The sequence below is a fragment of the Euprymna scolopes genome, chromosome 25 (assembly GCF_053919585.1).
Source record: "Euprymna scolopes isolate OS-2025 chromosome 25, ASM5391958v1, whole genome shotgun sequence".
NCBI classification, from domain to species: Eukaryota; Metazoa; Mollusca; class Cephalopoda; order Sepiida; family Sepiolidae; genus Euprymna; species Euprymna scolopes.
The window spans coordinates 78,920,459-78,939,322 of NC_136506.1; the positions used below are offsets into that span (position 1 = coordinate 78,920,459).

At 34.5% G+C, this 18,864-nt stretch overlaps 1 protein-coding gene across 1 annotated transcript in view; it reads left to right on the forward strand.

Annotated features, from left to right (window-relative positions):
• Window positions 1–18,864, forward strand: part of LOC145247452 (uncharacterized) — an 85,528-nt gene that overhangs the window by 60,705 nt on the left and 5,959 nt on the right. The window contains exons 3-4 of the mRNA XM_080109236.1: window positions 6,399–6,476; window positions 7,700–7,832. Of these exons, the coding sequence (XP_079965362.1) occupies window positions 6,399–6,476; window positions 7,700–7,832 (211 nt within the window). The remainder of the gene's footprint in view (window positions 1–6,398; window positions 6,477–7,699; window positions 7,833–18,864) is intronic.

Consider the following 18,864-nt stretch of genomic DNA (forward strand, 5'->3'; position numbering starts at 1 on the left):
GGGCTACTGTGAGATATATATTACAATAAAAAAAATGCGAGCATGAAAAGTAATATGGTTAAGCTTAAACATGGAAAAGTAAAGGACTAGTTGTTAAAACTGAAAAAGAAAAGGACAAGATTTTCTAGTAAAAAATAGAAATTTATAACTTAAACTATTGCAGCATTAAGAATTGATTATAAATCGAATTTAAAAAAAAAATTCTTAATGCTGAAATATTTTAAGTTATAAATTTCTATTTTTTACTAGAAAATCTTGTCCTTTTGTTTCCCAATTTTAACAACTAGTCCTTTACTTTTCCATATTTAAGCTTAACCATATTACTTTTCATGCTGGCATTTTTCTATTGAAATCCATAATTTTTTTCAGGCTTCCGGTAAATTTACTTGTTCTTTGTTTAATTTTAGTCTTATTTTTTTGCCTCCATAAATATAACATACACATATGTGATAACAATGTACGGCACTCACCTGCTTTCAATACCCCCCCCCAATTATCTCCCTTTCATTCTGTCTGTTTCACTTGTTACTTCTCTTTTCGCGTGAACGGTGAATTGGTAGTAACAGTAGTCGCTGAAGCAACGTGGTTGCTATGGAAACCAGTCATAAAAAACGTCGCTAACCTCCTTTCGTGTTTTACAATTTTGAATACCAGTAAATTCATAACTTTTTTTTACTGAACGAAAATTGAAAAAAAATTTTTTTTTTCATAATATAGCTGAGAAGGTTATCTATAAACTGTTATAAATGTTTGAAATTTGGTCGAAAAATGAGTGAGCGGTGAAGCGTTAAAGCAGTTCTAAATGACTAAAACTGCCACTTAACCATATATTCAAGCACTACCATGTTTGAATGATGTGTATATTTATGAGGGAAAAATATGCTTCAATTGTATTTCACTTTTTATTTATACCAACCCTTTTATTTTTTATATATGAAGCTCGATCTATGTTAAATATAACTATAGAGCATATATAAATAAATGACAAAGTTTATCTTCCAAATTCCATGATGTTGTTCATCTTACCGTTTATTTCTTTTAGCATGTTTAAAATGTTCAATTCTTGGCAACACTTGTTTCGTAGCGCGGAAACAATCATATGATTATGAATATTTTTTTTTTAAATATTTTCTGCCCTAACTCCTCAGAACAATAAGTACTCATTAACTTTACAAGAAAAAAAAAAAGAATATGGGCATGATTACATAAATCAAAAAAAATCGGAAGAGTAGTTGCAATTGTGTTTTGTGATATTTACGCCATCTTTGATTTTTTAATGTAGTTATTCACACTTTACAAATGTATTAATATAATGTGGTCATATTATAATTAACACTAAAAATATCTTATATAATACGTTTTTTAATTTATTATTTATAAATAGTTTATATTTATTGTCTTTATTTACTGTCGGATTTATGTAATCATGCTCATTCTTTTTATTTTCTTTTAAAGTTAATGAGTTCTTATTCTTCTGAGTTAGAGTGGAAAATATTCAAAAATTGACATAATTATATGAATGTTTCTACACTACGAAACAGGTGCTGTCAAGAATTGAACATTTTAACATGCTGAAAGAAATAAACGGTAAGATGAACAACATTTTAGAATTTGGAATATGGAATTTGTCACATACATGAGAATGTGTGTGTGTGAGGACATTTCTCAACCGATATACTCAACAAATATTTGATCTACAGACTTGAAATTTGGTATATAGAGTTTTTAGATATGTGGAAAACTTTTTAACTGGTTTTCATCCAGAAAAAAAGGCTGTTAAGGGGTCAAAATCGAAAACTTAGTACTTGGGGTGTCATTGTATTTTTATGTGTTTGAAAACTTTCACGACTGCGCATGTGGGGTCCTAAAACATGATAGCTTCCTTATGTTAAAAATAAGTAGTTTGAAAACACTTTAAAGAGCGTCGCAAGTTGTTATAATGGTTATCTTACTTGACTCACTGTTTTTAGGTTTTGGTTTCGATTCAGCTCAAGTATTTTTTCTTTTTTACTTACAAGAAGTAAACAGTTTTAAAAAAATACTTGCATGCACATCTCTCGATTTCTTTCTATTTTTTTTTTCTTCATTTCTTTTAAAGGAATTTAACATTACATTTAATATCTATGGTATTTCTATTTATAATAAGAAATCTGCATTAATTTAAATATATCATCATGCATAGTTTAGGACTGGGCAACTCCGGGTGGCCTGCTAGTGTGTGTAATATATATATTAGTTTGGTGCAAAAATGTTGTTTTTGACATTCAACTTCAAAAGATCATAACTCCTTTCATAATAAACTTTATTAATCGAAATAAGAACCATTAGACATTTTTGCGAACAAAAAACAAGTTTATTTATCCCATTAGCATAGAAATTCAGAGTTCTGGAAGCAATGAAGTCATTAAAGGCCGATTCTGCATCATCTCAGCTTTTGAAGCATTTTTCACGCAGGAAGTTGTCGAGATGCTTGAAAAAGTGATAATCTGTGGGTTAGAGGTCCGGTGAATCTGATGGATGAGGTAGTCTCTTAGCCCAATTCATTCAGCTTCTGAATGTTGAGCAACATGTGGGCGAGCATTGTCATGGAGGAGAATTGGTCCCTTCATATTGACCAATCTCTGGCACATATGTTGGAGCTTCTGGTGCATTTCTTCAATTTACCGGCAGTACTTCTCCGCCGTAATCATTTCGCCCAGATTCAAGAAGCTATGATGGATGAGACTGGCTGTAGACCACCAAACCGTCACCATAACCTTTTTTTTGTGCAATTTTGGCTTCTGTAAGTGTTGTAGAGCTTCTCTGGCATTCAACCACTGTGCTAAACATCGCCGGTTGTCATAGAGGATCCAATCTTATCACATGTCACAATCCACTGAAGAAATGGGTCATTTTTGTTGCGTAAAAGGAGTGTAGAAGACACCTCAAAATGACAATTTTTTTTTTGATTATCATTCAATTCATGCAGCACCCATTTATCCAACTTTTTGACTTCCCTATTTGCTTTAAATAGCAAATGACTAAGTGGTTGACTTTGAATTCAACAGCAACTTCTCATGTGGTTTTGCGAGGATCGGCTTCAATTAAGGCTTTCAAATGTTCGTTATCAACCGCAGTTGGCTGGCTGCGATTGTCCTCATCTTCGAGGCTTTTGCCACCATTGCAAAATTTCTTGAACCACCATTTTGCCACACATTCGTTAGTGATTCCTGTGCCAAATGCACCATTGATATCACAAGCTGTCTTGGCAGTTTTTCAGCCTAGTTTGAATTGGAACAAGAAAATCATGCGGATTTGAATTTTGCCTATGCTGTCGAAAAGCCTGCAAAAAAATTAAAGAAGAGATTGAGAACGATAACGAATAACATGATTTGACAGTGAAAAACATCGTTTAAAATGATATATAACATGGCTATATATATCAATGAATTAATTCAGAAATCATATATAAAAGTAACACAGTGAGAAAACGATATTGTTTTTACACCGACCTATGTATATAATCACAGTAGCTCCTTAAACTTCATTGGTAATATGCCTTTTGGAAGTGAACAAGAGTAAAAAAAGTTGGCATAAAAATGATCACTTAGTGTTTGTTGCATGTAGAATTTTATAGTAAAATCAGTGCATTAATACGAGATGTCAAGTTGTCGATTCATGCTAGTAGACACATCACCATCATTACTTCTCTGTAATAAATCGTTGATATTTAGACAAAACCCATAATAAAATCCTTCCCCAACCTCATAAAAACCAACTTTTATGATAACCTGCTTGGCCTGTTAACAACGCAAGAATGATTGGTTGCTATGATTCATGCGAACATCTGTATTTTAAACATTTTTTTTCTCTATCTTGAAACAAGAAAGTTGACGTGGTTTCTTGTATTGATTCGCAGCACTGGTGCACCAATTGCTTTAAAAGCTAATTTGCTTTGTAAAAAATACTCTGCAATAACTCTTTCGTCTTTTAACCTATGTCAATAACCTGATCCACACACACCCTCCGCGAATGATGTCACCTTAACTCGCGTTTTTTATTTTTTTGTGCAGATTCCCCCCCTCCCCTTTTTTTTCTAATTGCAACGATAAATCATCGTATTTGAACGATTTTTTTCCCCTTTGTATTTATTTACGTTTTTTATTTGTCATTTCTGTTACTCGGTTGCATCAAATGAAAGCAACCACTTTTAAACTAATTACCCGTTCCTTTGTTTGTCTATAATTATTACTTGTTCCGCTTTCTGTCTATCACATAATCTTTTAACTTACTTTTTCTTTTTTTATCACCTGCGTTATTTATTCTACATGACATGTTTTTTTTCTCTGCAGGTCATTTCACAAATTGTATGATGACCTTAACATGAATTTTTAACTTTGAACTGCTTCGACATAATGTTTCATTAGTTTTATATAAATGAGAATGTGGAAGGGGAGTATGCTAACATTTAGAAATTTTAATTAAATGACTGACTTCTAAAATAATTGATAGTCGGTCATGGTTTTTCAGTTAGTAATCAAAACAAATGTTAAACTTTAATTTAGTCACGGAAATGGTTAATTGTTAGACATAATGACAGATGGATTGAAATCTCTCATTTTTTATATTCATGACATTTATGAAGTTTTAAATAGAAACAACTTGTCAGTTCTTTTTGTGTGTCTGTGTGAATTCTACTGTGTGTGTATGTGTGTGTGTCAATCGTCATTCTGTATAAGGGTGTGTGTGTGTGTGAGAGAATCCTGTCGGTTTGTCCATTGTGTGTGTGTGAATTTTGTCTGTTTGTTTTGCATGTATGCATGTGTGTGTATATGTGTGAGAGAGAGAATCTTGTCAGTTCGTCCTGTGTGTGTGAAAATCCTGTCAATTCATCCTGACTGTATGTGAGAGTGAGTCCTGTCGGTTCGTCTTGTGTGTGTGAGTGAGAATCATGTCGGTTCATCGTGTGTGTGGGTGTTTGTGTGTGAGAATCCTGTCTGTTTGTTCTGTGTGTGAAAATCCTGTCGGTTCGTCCTGTGTGTGTGTGTGTGTGTGTGAGAGAATCCTGTCTGTTCGTGCTGTGTGTGTGTGCGTGTGAGAGAATCCTGTCTGTTTGTGCTGTGTATGTGAGAGTGAGTCCTGTCGGTTCATCTTGTGTGAGTGAGAATCCTGTCTGTTCGTGCTGTGTGTGTGTGTGTGTGTGTGAGTGAGAATCCTGTCTGTTCGTGCTGTGTGTGTGTGTGTGTGAGTGAGAATCCTGTCGGTTCGTCATGTGTAAGTGAGAATCCTGTCGGTTCGTCATGTGTAAGTGAGAATCCTGTCGGTTCGTCATGTGTGAGTGAGAATCCTGTCGGTTCGTCATGTGTGAGTGAGAATCCTGTCGGTTCGTCATGTGTGAGTGAGAATCCTGTCAGTTCGTCATGTGTGAGTGAGAATCCTGTCAGTTCGTTCTGTGTGTGTGAGAATCCTGTCGGTTCGTTCTGTGTGTGTGAGAATCCTGTCGGTTCGTTCTGTGTGTGTGAGAATCCTGTCAGTTCGTTCTGTGTGTGTGAGAATCCTGTCAGTTCGTTCTGTGTGTGTGAGAATCCTGTCGGTTCGTTCTGTGTGTGTGAGAATCCTGTCGGTTCGTTCTGTGTGTGTGAGAATCCTGTCGGTTCGTTCTGTGTGTGTGAGAATCCTGTCGGTTCGTTCTGTGTGTGTGAGAATCCTGTCGGTTCGTTCTGTGTGTGTGAGAATCCTGTCGGTTCGTTCTGTGTGTGTGAGAATCCTGTCGGTTCGTTCTGTGTGTGTGAGAATCCTGTCAGTTCGTTCTGTGTGTGTGAGAATCCTGTCGGTTTGTTCTGTGTGTGTGAGAATCCTGTCAGTTCTGTGTGTGTGAGAATCCTGTCAGTTCGTTCTGTGTGTGTGAGAATCCTGTCAGTTCGTTCTGTGCGTGTGAGAATCCTGTCTGTCTGTCCTATGGGTGTGAGTATCCTGTCTGTCTGTCCTATGGGTGTGAGTATCCTGTCTGTCTATCCTGTGTGTGTGTGTGTGTGAATCCTGTCTGTCTGTCCTGTGTGTGTGAGAATCCTGTCTGTCTGTCTGTCTGTCCTGTGTGTGTGAGAATCCTGTCTGTTCGTGCTGTGTGTGTGTGTGTGTGAGAATCCTTTAAGTTCATAAATTTAATCTGTCCTTTGTATGTTTAATTCATACTCAATGAATTGCTATTATTCTTATTATCTCTTCTTTATTATTTTCAATCCAGAACTTCCTTTCTATTTCCAATATGGAAAACTCCTATGAACCATTCTCATATTTGTCAATTTTTTGATGTTTCACTAACTTTGCAAACCACCAAAATTGTAACTATCAATAATGGCTACTAATTTGTCCTTTTCTTTTTATGTTTAATAATTTTTCTCTTTTTGTTTCTTTTTCAGGTGTGGAGATGATGAATATTGTTGTGGTTACAACATTTGCTGCAAATCATATAAAGTCTGGGAACTTTGGTATTTTTGGTAATTCCCCTTTTTATCAGTTTTATCATTTAATATTTGTTTTCGTAATGAAACACATGGCAATTGGCTATGAGCAAAGTGTAGTATCTGCTTCATCTTTTCTGTCCTTGGTCATGAAAGGAGAAATCCTTCTAAGCTGAGGCAATTTTTATGGTACTAATGCAGAATAAGGATCGTGCTATCATCCAAAATTTTCTTGGTAGTTTATGTAAAACAGTCAAGGATGATGAAATGCTGAGTCAATGATCACAGCAGCCAATGTCATTTAAGAAAACATTTATTTTCTATCATTGGTTTATTTAAAAATAAATATTTATCTTAATTTAAACAAGAAAAACAAACAAAAGAAAATCATTAAAAAATTTTGCTTATCAGTTGTTTGTTATTAAAAAAAAAATAAGGCAGGGTATTTAATAGTCATAGCTATAAATGGTTAAAAGGGTTTCTTGTTATTGTTAAAGAAAAGAAGCTTAGTCTTAGTAGCATTAAATGTTACCATCCATTTAAGGCTGCATTCCACTACAGACTGAAGGTCGTTTTATGATTTCTAATGTTTTTGCTCCAGATAGGTTTACATTCTTTTTTCCTCTCATGTATATTATTGAGCATGATGTTATCAGAAAATGTACTCATCTCGGACACAGTTTTATCAAGGAAGTTGTTTATGAATATTAAGAATAAAAAAGGTCCAAGGATTAATCTTCTCTGAAGCACACTCTCATTAATATATTGTTTGGATGCAAGTCCATCTAGGATAATGTGTACTTTCTGTCTAAGATGGATCTGATTATATCAAACATTCATCACATAATACCATATAATTTCATTTTCATGAGAGGATCTTCATGCTACACCTTCTGGGCATTATGTAGGGAGTTTAGAAGCAAGATGTCTGTTCATATTACACTTACATTTCAACATGTTAGTACAATCAGGGAAGCACAAAACAGAAGGAATTCTAAAGTCTAGTAGTTTTAGGGAAGACAGTATAGTTTCTGGCATCTAGAACTTGCTCTTATTATGTCAGCCATAACCAGATAAGTTATATTGCAATATATATATATAAGCAATTTATAATTGTATTCTTAGTATTGCCCACACTGAGGATTGAAGCTTCAACCTCCAGAATGCTGTCACTCTGAGAACAGTATTTTGAATGATCCAAATTATCAATCCTCATCTCAAAATTTCTAAAATACATTGTATCTTTTTTTTTTTTTCAGGTTTGGTATTGCGATAATCCTTATACTGTTGATGCTTTTTGGTTGCTTATGGAAATATCAACAGAAAAATAATTATTTGATAATTAATTCTGAAATCCCTTATGCTGCCCTCCCACATGGCTCTGTAAATCCTGTAAGTATTTTTTGTTCTTCATATAAACAGTCTCTCTATACATTTTCTTAATATAGACTTCTCTCTTAATATAAGCATTTTAGTTCTGTGTAGTTCTAGGAGGTCCACCCTCCCTGGCTTTGCCTTACCTTCGAGAAGGGATTAGTTTATTGCTAATCACATGAGGCACCCTCACGGGGAATGCTGACGGGGCTACCCAGGCACTTTTTGCAGGTCAGAGTGCCCTTTCTCTGGAGCACTGACTTCTCAATCCCACTTTCTGACCCTGTTCTTGCAGTGGGAGAGAGCTAAATACCGCTATATGATGGAACTTACTTGATCTTAGCATAAAAACACTGTTTAGTTTATGTTACGATTCTAATTGAGACATAATAGGTGATAATTAAGTTGGGTGTTTTAGCTTTATCTTTTTTTTTTATTGGTGTTGATGGTACCTCATTCTAAAACATTTTTTCTGAAGTATTTTTATCTATTTTGTAATTATGCATTTGCTTATGGTAAAAGAATTTTATGCGTGTTTGTCCAGAATTCCTCCTATGTTAAAAAAACGAAAATATAGAAAAATCTTTATGATGTACATACCTATGATGAAACGAAAAGAGCATATTTCAAAAATCATAAAAATTAACCAAGTAGTTAATAAAGAAAATAATTTTAAAAAGATTTTAAGCAATTAATCAGAAATCTAAGGCATTACAAGGCTAATCTTACAAGTTTGAATTATTGTGAAGTTATTTGCTTTTGTTTCTTCAATGGCAACATGGAACAGTCCCTTTTTGCTTACTCATAAAATTTTATTTTATTAGTAAAAAAAAAAATAAAACTACTTGATCAGTTTACATGATTTTTGGAATATATTTTTTGTTCCATCACATGTACGTCCATCATACAGATTTTTTAGTGTTTTTTAATATAGATGGAACTCTGGACAAGAAGCGTTTTGTGTTTTCAGTGAATTGTTGTAGTTATGTTGGTAAAAAATTTCCAGTGTATCTAATTTGTTCATTTATGATAAAAATAAGTAAACCGTTTTTAACAAGACTTTTAGAATTCTTTATAAAAAATTGTTTGGGAAGACCAAATGAATTTAGTTTATGATATTCGTTTTTTTGCTGGTGTTTTTTTTTTTTTTATATATTTGACGTAAAATTATACTTAAGATTGAGAGTGCGAGATTTGATTCTGGTGGTTTCTCTCTGCATGAAAGTGATAAATATGTTATTGCTGATAAAAATATCTAAGAAGAGGACTTTGTTGTTTATATTTAATTCCTGAGGAAAATTAAGGACTTTTCTTTTTTATTTTAATTATCTCTTGCAGTACATTTAGCATGTTTAGTAAGGAAAAATATTAACTTAGATATATTGTTAAATGTTTTATTTCTGAGATTGGAAATATAAAAGTTGCTAAAAGTAGGATGAAAACTGATCCAATACATACTATGAACCATCAATAGAATTTATCAGCTTCTTCCTAATAGAAACAAAGACTCTCATCTGGCAAGTTGAATTAAACTCTTGAAAAAAATGTGAACATATGTAGGTATGTATTTACGTAACAAATGCTAATATTTATTGCTTTACATCCTGTCGATGGGGCATTAGAATACACCGACTGGCTACCTGTTGACTGTGGGTGGCAACCCGTAATGCCTAAGGATGGGATCCTGGTGGTTGAGCAGATCATGTTCAAGGTCCTATTAGGACATGAGATGCAACATGCCACTTTAACCCTTACTTGGGCTAAGACGAGCGGTTGGACATGCCCAATCCAATCAATCAGTTGGTAATGACTAGCTAAATCAGACAACAAAAAACTATGCTCATGCTCCCCACATTAGACAATAAACTGATTTAGTAAGTGATGGCTGAAGGATCAATCAACTTGCTGAAGAATGGATAAAACACGGCTGGTAAACTAACATCTTTTCTAGAAATGAGACCATTAGAAAAGATGAAGGAAACACAGGTGCTTCAGTCCACCAGCAGGATGAGTATACTTCTCTTGTATCCTTGTTGTGTTACGGCGAATGGTCTCCCCCCTCCCCAACACTTCCCACACAGGGCTCCAAGGTGGGTGAGGAGCAGGAGAAATGAAAAATCCAAAATATGTAAATGTCAAATAAAATGCCTCAAAGAAACCACTGAAGTTTCAGAAACTCTAGTCCCAATTCAGAAATAGAATTCCAAAACCGAAATCTAAATCAAAATCTTTCTTATTTTATAATTATAGAAACAATTGAAGAGGACAGATAACAAATGTCTCCCTTCAAAATAGAGAAAATATTTTCAAAATATAAAACCTCAAATGGTCAAGAAACTAAATAACGGCACACTACTAGTGGAAGTAGAAAGCCAAAAACATAATAGAAATTTTAAAATGGAGACTTTTTAACAACCAAAAAATAAAAATCTACCCCCCCCCACACACACACACACGTACACAAAATGCTGAATATCAGTAAAGGAGTGATCAGGAGTTCAGAATTATCTCTGTACTCCTTGGAAGAAATAAAAATTAACTTGAGAAACCAAAATGTTATCAATGTAAAAAGAATCCAAATTAAAAAATATAGTGACACTATCGATACAAACTCCTACATCTTAATTTTTAACACCTATCAAATCCCAAGTGACATCAAAATAGGGTATGGAAAAATAAACACCGAACCATACATACCAAAACCCTCAGATCCTACAACTGCCAAAGGTACGGACACCATCGAGACCAGTGCACACACTCTCCAGTATGCATGAGGTGTGGAGAAAACGGGACCCATACAGATTGCCAAAAAAAGTCAAGATGTACTAACTGCCAAAAAGGCGATAGTGCAACTCAAAATAATACGACAAATGACAAAGAAAAATAATTACTAAAATAAAATACAGGGTGACCCCAAAAAAAAACAAAAGCTAAATGGAGGCCATCTAGAACATATGCTGTAGAACGGAGAAAAAAGGCCAAAGACCCTAGTGTTTTGATGTGATGTTTTGAATCTAATAAACTAGTTATGACCAAAGTTTCATTTCATTCAGACAAAACACTAAGAAACGGGACCTAATTAGAGTTGGGGCCCGTTTTTTTGGGGGGTCACCCTGTATACCAAAAATATAACCTTCCAAGAAGCTCATAACCTAGCCGAAAATACATGATACTCTGAAATAAGAAAAAAACATATAGCATACCACCGGACTAAATAATCAAACAACAAAAGCAAATCCATCAAACCTGAAGATATGAAATTACTCTATGAAATAAGGGAACTAAGGGAAAAGTTTAAAAAAAAACTATAAAACAAATTAAAACTCCCAAAACTTAACTCTAAAGACCCATAAAACCCCAAAGTGCTACGACATCCATAGAAGCAACCCCTCTTACCTAAAAGAAAAAAAACAAACACCAAAAAGCGCCCATGATGGAAAAGGAAACAAACCACCAACCAACAAAGAAGTAAAAATCAAAATAAACAGACCACACTCAACTTCCAGACCAAGAGACTCGATCCAAAACCGATTTGAGGACATGGAAGATCACAGATCAGACACTAGCAACTAACAAAAGTTAAAAATAAATAAAATCAAGCCATAATATAAAAAATCATCTAATGGAACTGCCGGGGTCTAGAACCTAAAATAAATGACCTATTACTTCTTAACAAACCATCAACCAGCCATCATATGTCTCCAAGAAACCTTTTTAAAAGCTGAAGATAAGATAAATGTAAAAAACTACAAACAATACAATCACATCCACAATACCCAACAGAGAGGCTCTGGAGGAGTATCTATCAAAAAAGTATAGAAAAATAGATCTAAAAACTAATATTCAAGCCATTGTTACAGCAGCCACACTACACAGAACTGTAAATATTTGCACTATCTACATCCCACTTCAGGATCCAATAAACTAAACAGCTGAACAAAATAATAAATGAGTTACCCAAACGCTTACTGTTAGCTGACTTTAATAGTCACAACGATATATGAGGATATGCATACTTGGATAAAAAAGAAAAAAAATCTTGCAAAAATTATTAACGACAATGACTTGTGCATATTAAACAATAAATCCAACACATACCTTCATCCCGCTTCAGGCACCTACTCAGTACTAGATCTATCATTGTGTGACCTCACTATCTTCATGGACTACAACTGGAAGGTTCTAGAAGATTCATGAGATAGTGACCATTTTTCAGTGGTTTTAACAAATCTGAAAGAAACAAAAAAAAAACCCTCTCTTAATGAAAGAAAAAAAAAAAGCAAATTGGGAGGAATATAAAAAAACTGCTAACAAAAACTCTCAGGAGGAAAACGCAAATAAATCTATAGAATATTTTTCTAAAACATTACGAGCCATTACACATGAATGTATACCTAAGAGTAGCAGAACTAACAAACGACAAAGACCCTAATTTAACGATGAATGCCAAAAAGCAATTCGCCAACGTAAAACTACTTTATGAAAATTCAACTCCTAACCAACGAAAGCAATAGCTCGTAAAGTTATCAGAGAAGCAAAAAGAACATCATGGAAAGATTATATAAATAAAATAAACTCAAATACAAACCCCAAACAAGTGTGGAACATGGTAAGGAAAATTTCGGGCAAAAACTTACCCTCCCCTTTAAATCATCCCCTACAAAACAATATTAAAATAAGAGATAAAAAATACAGCAAATCTTCTCGCCGAAGCTTTTCAAAACAATTTCTTCAGTAAAAATTAGTCAGTCCTTCCAAAAGACAAAACAAGATACAGAAAAAAAGATAAATAAATTAAATTTCAACTCAAACAGCAAAGAAGAATACAACTATCCTTTTACTAAAAATGAACTCTTAAAAGCCATAAACAAAGCACATAATACAGCTACTGATGCGGATTAAATACATTGAGTTTCTGAAACCACTTCCTCCCAAATCAATAACACATCTTTTAAACACACTCAACAAAATATGGTTCAAGGGAAAATTGCCCAATAGTTGGAAACATGCTATTGTGATCCCCATTCCTAAACCAGAGAAAGACATTTCAGATCCATAAAATTTCAAACCAATTGCATTGACAAGTTGTCTCTGCAAAACATTTGAAAGAATGATAAATAAACAACTGGACTGGTATCTGGAAACCAACAGCTCAATTGCCAACATCCAAAGTGGTTTTAAAACCAACATAATTGACAACATAATCTGGTTGGAAACATTTATCAAAGAAGCTTTCATTAAAAAAGAACCTGCAACAGCTTTTTTTGATTTAGAAAAGGTTTATGATACAACATTGTGACAGGGTATAATAAAAGACCTATACAATCTTGGATTAAAGGGTAGACTACCCATCCTGATAAGATTTTTCTATCTGATAGAAGTTTTAAAGTAAGAATTGGACTAACTCTATCAAACACAAAAATACTGGAAGAAGGAATCCCACAAGGATGTATTTTATAAGTCACACTCTTCAATAGAAAAATTAATAATATTGTAAATTGTCTGAACAATGAGATAAATGGCTCCTTATATGTGGATCAGCTTGTAATCTGCTATAGATAAAAAAATATACTTAGAACACTAACTACAGATGTGCATAAACAAACTAACACAATGGCCACAAACAAATGGCTTTAAATGTTCAACAACCAAAACTAAATGTGTCCATTTCTGTAATCATAGGAAAATGCACAATGACCATACTCTCAACCTACGAGGGGTGTGCAGTAAGTAATGCCCTTAACCCACTTCCATTTGTCTGATCTAGCTGAAATTTTACATGTGCAATGATTTATATCTCTACGGGTTATGTGGCAAATTACAGCTCTGAACTAATTGTGGTTTCTGTTTTACAGGTGTTTGAACTGAGTCAGGTGTGAAATGCAGTGATCCGGTTTTTGTATTTGAAAGGACGCACATCACAGGAGAATTTTGATGAAATGAAAGAAACTTATGGTGATAATGCCCCATCATATGACCTTGTAAAATGCTGGCATCGTGAATTAAAACATGGCCGGAAGTCTGTGGAAACAGCTCCCAGACCTGGTCACCCCCTTCTGCCATTGATGAGGCATCTGTCCGTCAAGTTGAGGCTGCCATTTTGGAAGATCGGCGCATTACTATTCGCCAAATAGCCCAAGATGTCGAGTAGTACAGGGTCTGTGGAAACTATCATTCATGACTATTTGCATATGCATAAGGTGTCTGCCAGATGGATTCCCAGGTTACTCACATCATTCCAGAAGCGAGAACGCGTCGAGTGCTCGAGGATGAATTTGGAGACGTGCCAAGAAGATGAGTCAAAGTTTTTCAAAAGACTGATCACACAGGATGAAACCTGGGTCCATCACTATGATCCAGAGACCAAAGCCCAGTCAATGCAGTGGAAGCACTTGGACTCACCACCTCCAAAGAAGGCAAAGGTGCAGCCCTCCACTGGCAAGGTCATGCTCACAGACTTCTGGGACCAGGACAGAATAGTGATGACAGATTTCCTGGCAAAGGGTACCACAATTACAGGAGCCTATTATGCTTCACTTTTGAGGAAATTAAGGGAAGCTATCAAAATCAAGAGGCGGGGCAAGATCAGCAAAGGTACCCTCCTCCCGCAGGACAACGCTCCGGTCCACAACTCGCATGTCGCCAGATCAGAAGCATAGGCATGTGGTTATGAAATCCAACCCCATCCTCCCTACTCTCCTGACCTTGCACCCTCTGTCTTTCACCTCTTCCCAACCATGAAGTTGTTTTTGAAAGAAAAGCGTTTCCCAGATGATGCAGCCTTGATTTCTGAAGTCACGTCATGGTTGGAGGACCAACCTGGAGTATTCTACAAAAACAGTTTCCAAAGCTGCATCAAACGATGGGAGAAATGCATAACTCTGGGTGGTTCCTATGTAGAGAAAGACTAATAACTGTGCCAAGTTTTGTTGCTCTACTGCTATGGGAAGTGAGTCAGGGGCATTAATTATTGCACACCCCTCGTAAAAGGAACAAAAATCAAAATAGCTGACCAGCATAAATTTCTGGGATTTATTTTTGGCAAAAAACTCTCTTCATCCCTCACTTAAAATATTTAAAACAAAACTGTTTTAAAATCGTACAACTATTTAGGGTTATAAGCAAATATTGAGTGGGGATCAGATTGATCATCACTCCTAAAATTATATAGCACCCTGAAAAGAGCCAAACTATACCATGGAAGCTTCATGTATGGTTTAATCAGAAAAAGTTATCTTAAAACTCTGAACCCCATCCCTCACACAGGATTAAGACTTGCCTTAAGGGCATTCAAAACCTCCCCGATAGAAAGCTTATATGCTGAAGCCTATGAACACTCACTAAAATTAAGACATGAAAAATTAGGCTTACAATATTATCTAAAACTCAAATCAAACCCCCCAAACTTTTGCCTATCAATGCATTTTCAATCCCAACTACATGCATCTATTCAAAAAAAAAGAAAATGCAATTAAACTCTTTGGTCTTTACATAGAAGAAATGATAAAACTACTTACAGACAACTCAATAGATCAAACCAGCATCCATGTGGAAAATTTCATAAAACTCCCACCCTGGCTATTAAATCAACCTAAAGTCATACTAGACCTGACAATATATACTAAATCCAATACTCACCCCTCAGACTATCGAGAAAAACTTAACATTTTGGATTCTTACTCAAATTGGACATACATTTACACGGATTGTTCTATTTCAGAAAACACTATTTGGCAGAAAAGATTACCAAATAACTCCTCAATCTATAGTGAAGAAATTACAGCCGTAAACTTGGCTCTAGATATTATCACTAGGGCTGTGACAACAGAATATTCTTTTCATTGTTTTGACTCTCAAATATATATCCGATACAGTAAGACACAGTCAATCAACCAAGAACCACATCAGTCTATATAAAAACATAAGATATTAACGGATATATACTCAAGAGTCAAAACAATGAAAGAATATGCTGTTGTCACAGCCCTAATTATCACCAACCAAAACTCCAAGAACTTCATAATATTTGAAAACTCATTATCAGTACTTGAATCATTAAAAAATCAAAAATTAAACAGTCACTTACTAATCAAACTGCTACAAAGGATCCATTCTATCAAACAACACAAAACTTTCTTCTGTTGGATTACTAGTCACTATGGTTTCCGTGGAAATGAAAAAGCTGACATGGCGGACAAAAATTCCCTAAAACTCCAAATAAGTGACATAAAAGTCCCATATATGGAATACAAACCTTCAATAAACAATTTCATTACAAAGAAATGGCAAGAAAACTGGAACAATTGCCAAATTAACAAACTCTTCCAAATTATGCCTATACTTAAAAATACCTACTAGATCACAGAAAATCACGTAAAGAAGTAGTCTTACTACGTATCCATATAGGACACACCTGCATAACTCACTCCTACATACTAAAAAGTGAAGAACCTCCCAAATGTGTACCATGTCACGAACCTCAACAGTGAAACACTTTTTACTTGACTGCTATGACCTCGCACAAATTCATCAACACTACTACAAGGCCGCAAACTTAAAAGAACTCTTCAAAAAAGAAAACCCTAAAACCATTCTAAATTTCCTAAAAAGAGCAAATCTTTACTATAAAGTATAAATACTGTCAAATAACAAACTATACAAAAATATTATTTGAATATACCCAGCAAAAATCCACTCTGAAAGCATCTAAAAATTGAAATCTTATATACAGCATTAAATGACCCAAAGAAGGTTGATATGTTGATAAAAAAAAACAATAATTATTGCTTCATTATAGGATGTATGACATGATAATATGCATTACTTAATTATAGAATATGTAAGACATGATAATATGTATTACTTGATTATAGGATATGTAAGGCATGGTAATATGCAATACTTAATTATAGGATATGTAAGACATGATAATATGTATTACTTAATTATAGAATATGCAAGGCATGGTAATATGTATTAATTATAGGATGTGTAAGGCATGGTAATATTTATTAATCATAGGATGTGTAAGGCATGATAATATGTATTACTTAATTATAGGATATGTAAGGCATGGTAATATGTATTAATTATAGGATATGTAAGGCATGGTAATATGTATTAATTATAGGATATGTAAGGCATGGTAATATGTATTAATTATAGGATATGCAAGGCATGGTAATATGTATTAATTATAGGATATGTAAGGCATGGTAATATGTATTAATTATAGGATGTGTAAAGCATGGTAATATGTATTAATTATAGGATATGTAAGGCATGGTAATATGTATTGTAGAATATGTAAGGCATGGTAATAGTAATATGTATTAAAGGATATGTAAGGCATGGTAATATTATTGCCTTATTATAAGATATGTAAGGCCTCATTTCAGTATATGCAACATCTGTAATGTGTTATCATAGGATACGTAATGAATCGATCGACCATAGTCTGAGGTAACTCGATGACTCCCTTTTTATTGGCTAGTATATAGAGATATAAGGGGAGGTGCCATTCACTGAATGGCTCTATTTATCCTTGATTCTTATTATGCTGGGTGTTTAGCAAGGAGGCATTGTACCATGTTTTGAGTCTTTATGACTAGACTAGGGATTGAACCTCAATGTAACAGTTTATTAACAAACAATAACTATTATGCCAAATGGCTTTGAATATCTGAATATATATATATTGCATTATTATAGAATATGTAATGTTTAATTATATGCCTGGCAATCTTTTAAGAGTTAAAATCCAACTAGCATTTTTTTGCCTGATTTACTATCTTTCTCCTGTTTTGATCAGATTCTTTCTGATTGGTTTCGGTTTTGATTGCATTGTTATTGTTTTAGATGTGGAAACAATGAAGAGTGGTAGGGGTGAATGTGTTTCCCTTCCCACCACTCCTCGTCCATATTGATTGCTTTCTTGTGTGTTTGGATTGTGTCCCAAACCTCTCAAAGTTTTCATCTTTATTGACGAGAAGCAAATTGATCTTGAATCTTTTTTGTTGGTGCAATTTCCTTCCCTCGGATCCTCAATTACTTAATCTATAAAAAAAAAAAAATAAAAAAAATAACTTCCTGGTTCAGTTGGGTCAGTGTGTATGATTAGAAATCATATCCATTTTTGTCCCTTTTGTTTTTTTTTTTTTTTTTGTTACATATTACTGTGCCGTATTGAAGCGGCACTAACCCTAGGCAGGTTGAACCGGCTTCCTCCAAAGGAAGAAGTTTCATGGGAGTATGAAATTCACAAGCAGTTCCCAGTCCATGTATATTCCTGTCAGGGGAGATGACAAGATTAAGTTTTTTGCGACTCTTGCAAGGAGATGTCGAAGTTCTCTTACATATCACACCTGGTATTCCTAAACGGTCACCCATCTGGTACTGACTAGACTCAACATTGTTTAACTTGAATGATCTAATGAGAACCAGTGTGTCAACGTGATTGTTACATATTAGGGAACCTTACATCAGGTAGTATCATCAATAATCTGAAAATAACGTCTAGGCTGGCTTGGACATGCCATAAAATTGGCTCCAGAGAGAATTGTTACTTCAATGAACCCTTGATGAGAAAATAGAAAACCAAAAATATACTGGGAACAATCAAAAAAGATTTGATTGTTTTGAATTGTAAGTCGTGTTTTGTATAAGTCCTGGAGATAAAAAAATAGTTTCCAATGGGTAGCTAAACTGTATAAGTCCTGGAGATGAAAATGGGTAGCTGATTTGTATAGGTTTTGAACTTTAAAAGTTTGCAGACGAAAAGCAAAAATCTTTCTTGTGAACATGAAAAATTATGTGTGGGAATTCTAAAAGATTTTTATGAAGCAATTCCAATTTCTAATTAGTTGCTAGCAGAATGTGGCTCCGATCGCCAGTGTCTATAAGTAGAACCTTCCAATTTTGTTTAATCATATCCTCTGTTTATATAAAAAGTATTGCTACAGATTGTAACGGGAAGAAACTGGAGGGACGCTGTGGATCTGGTTTCGGAGTGAAAATGATGGCATACATTGACTGTGTCGTAAGATGCAGG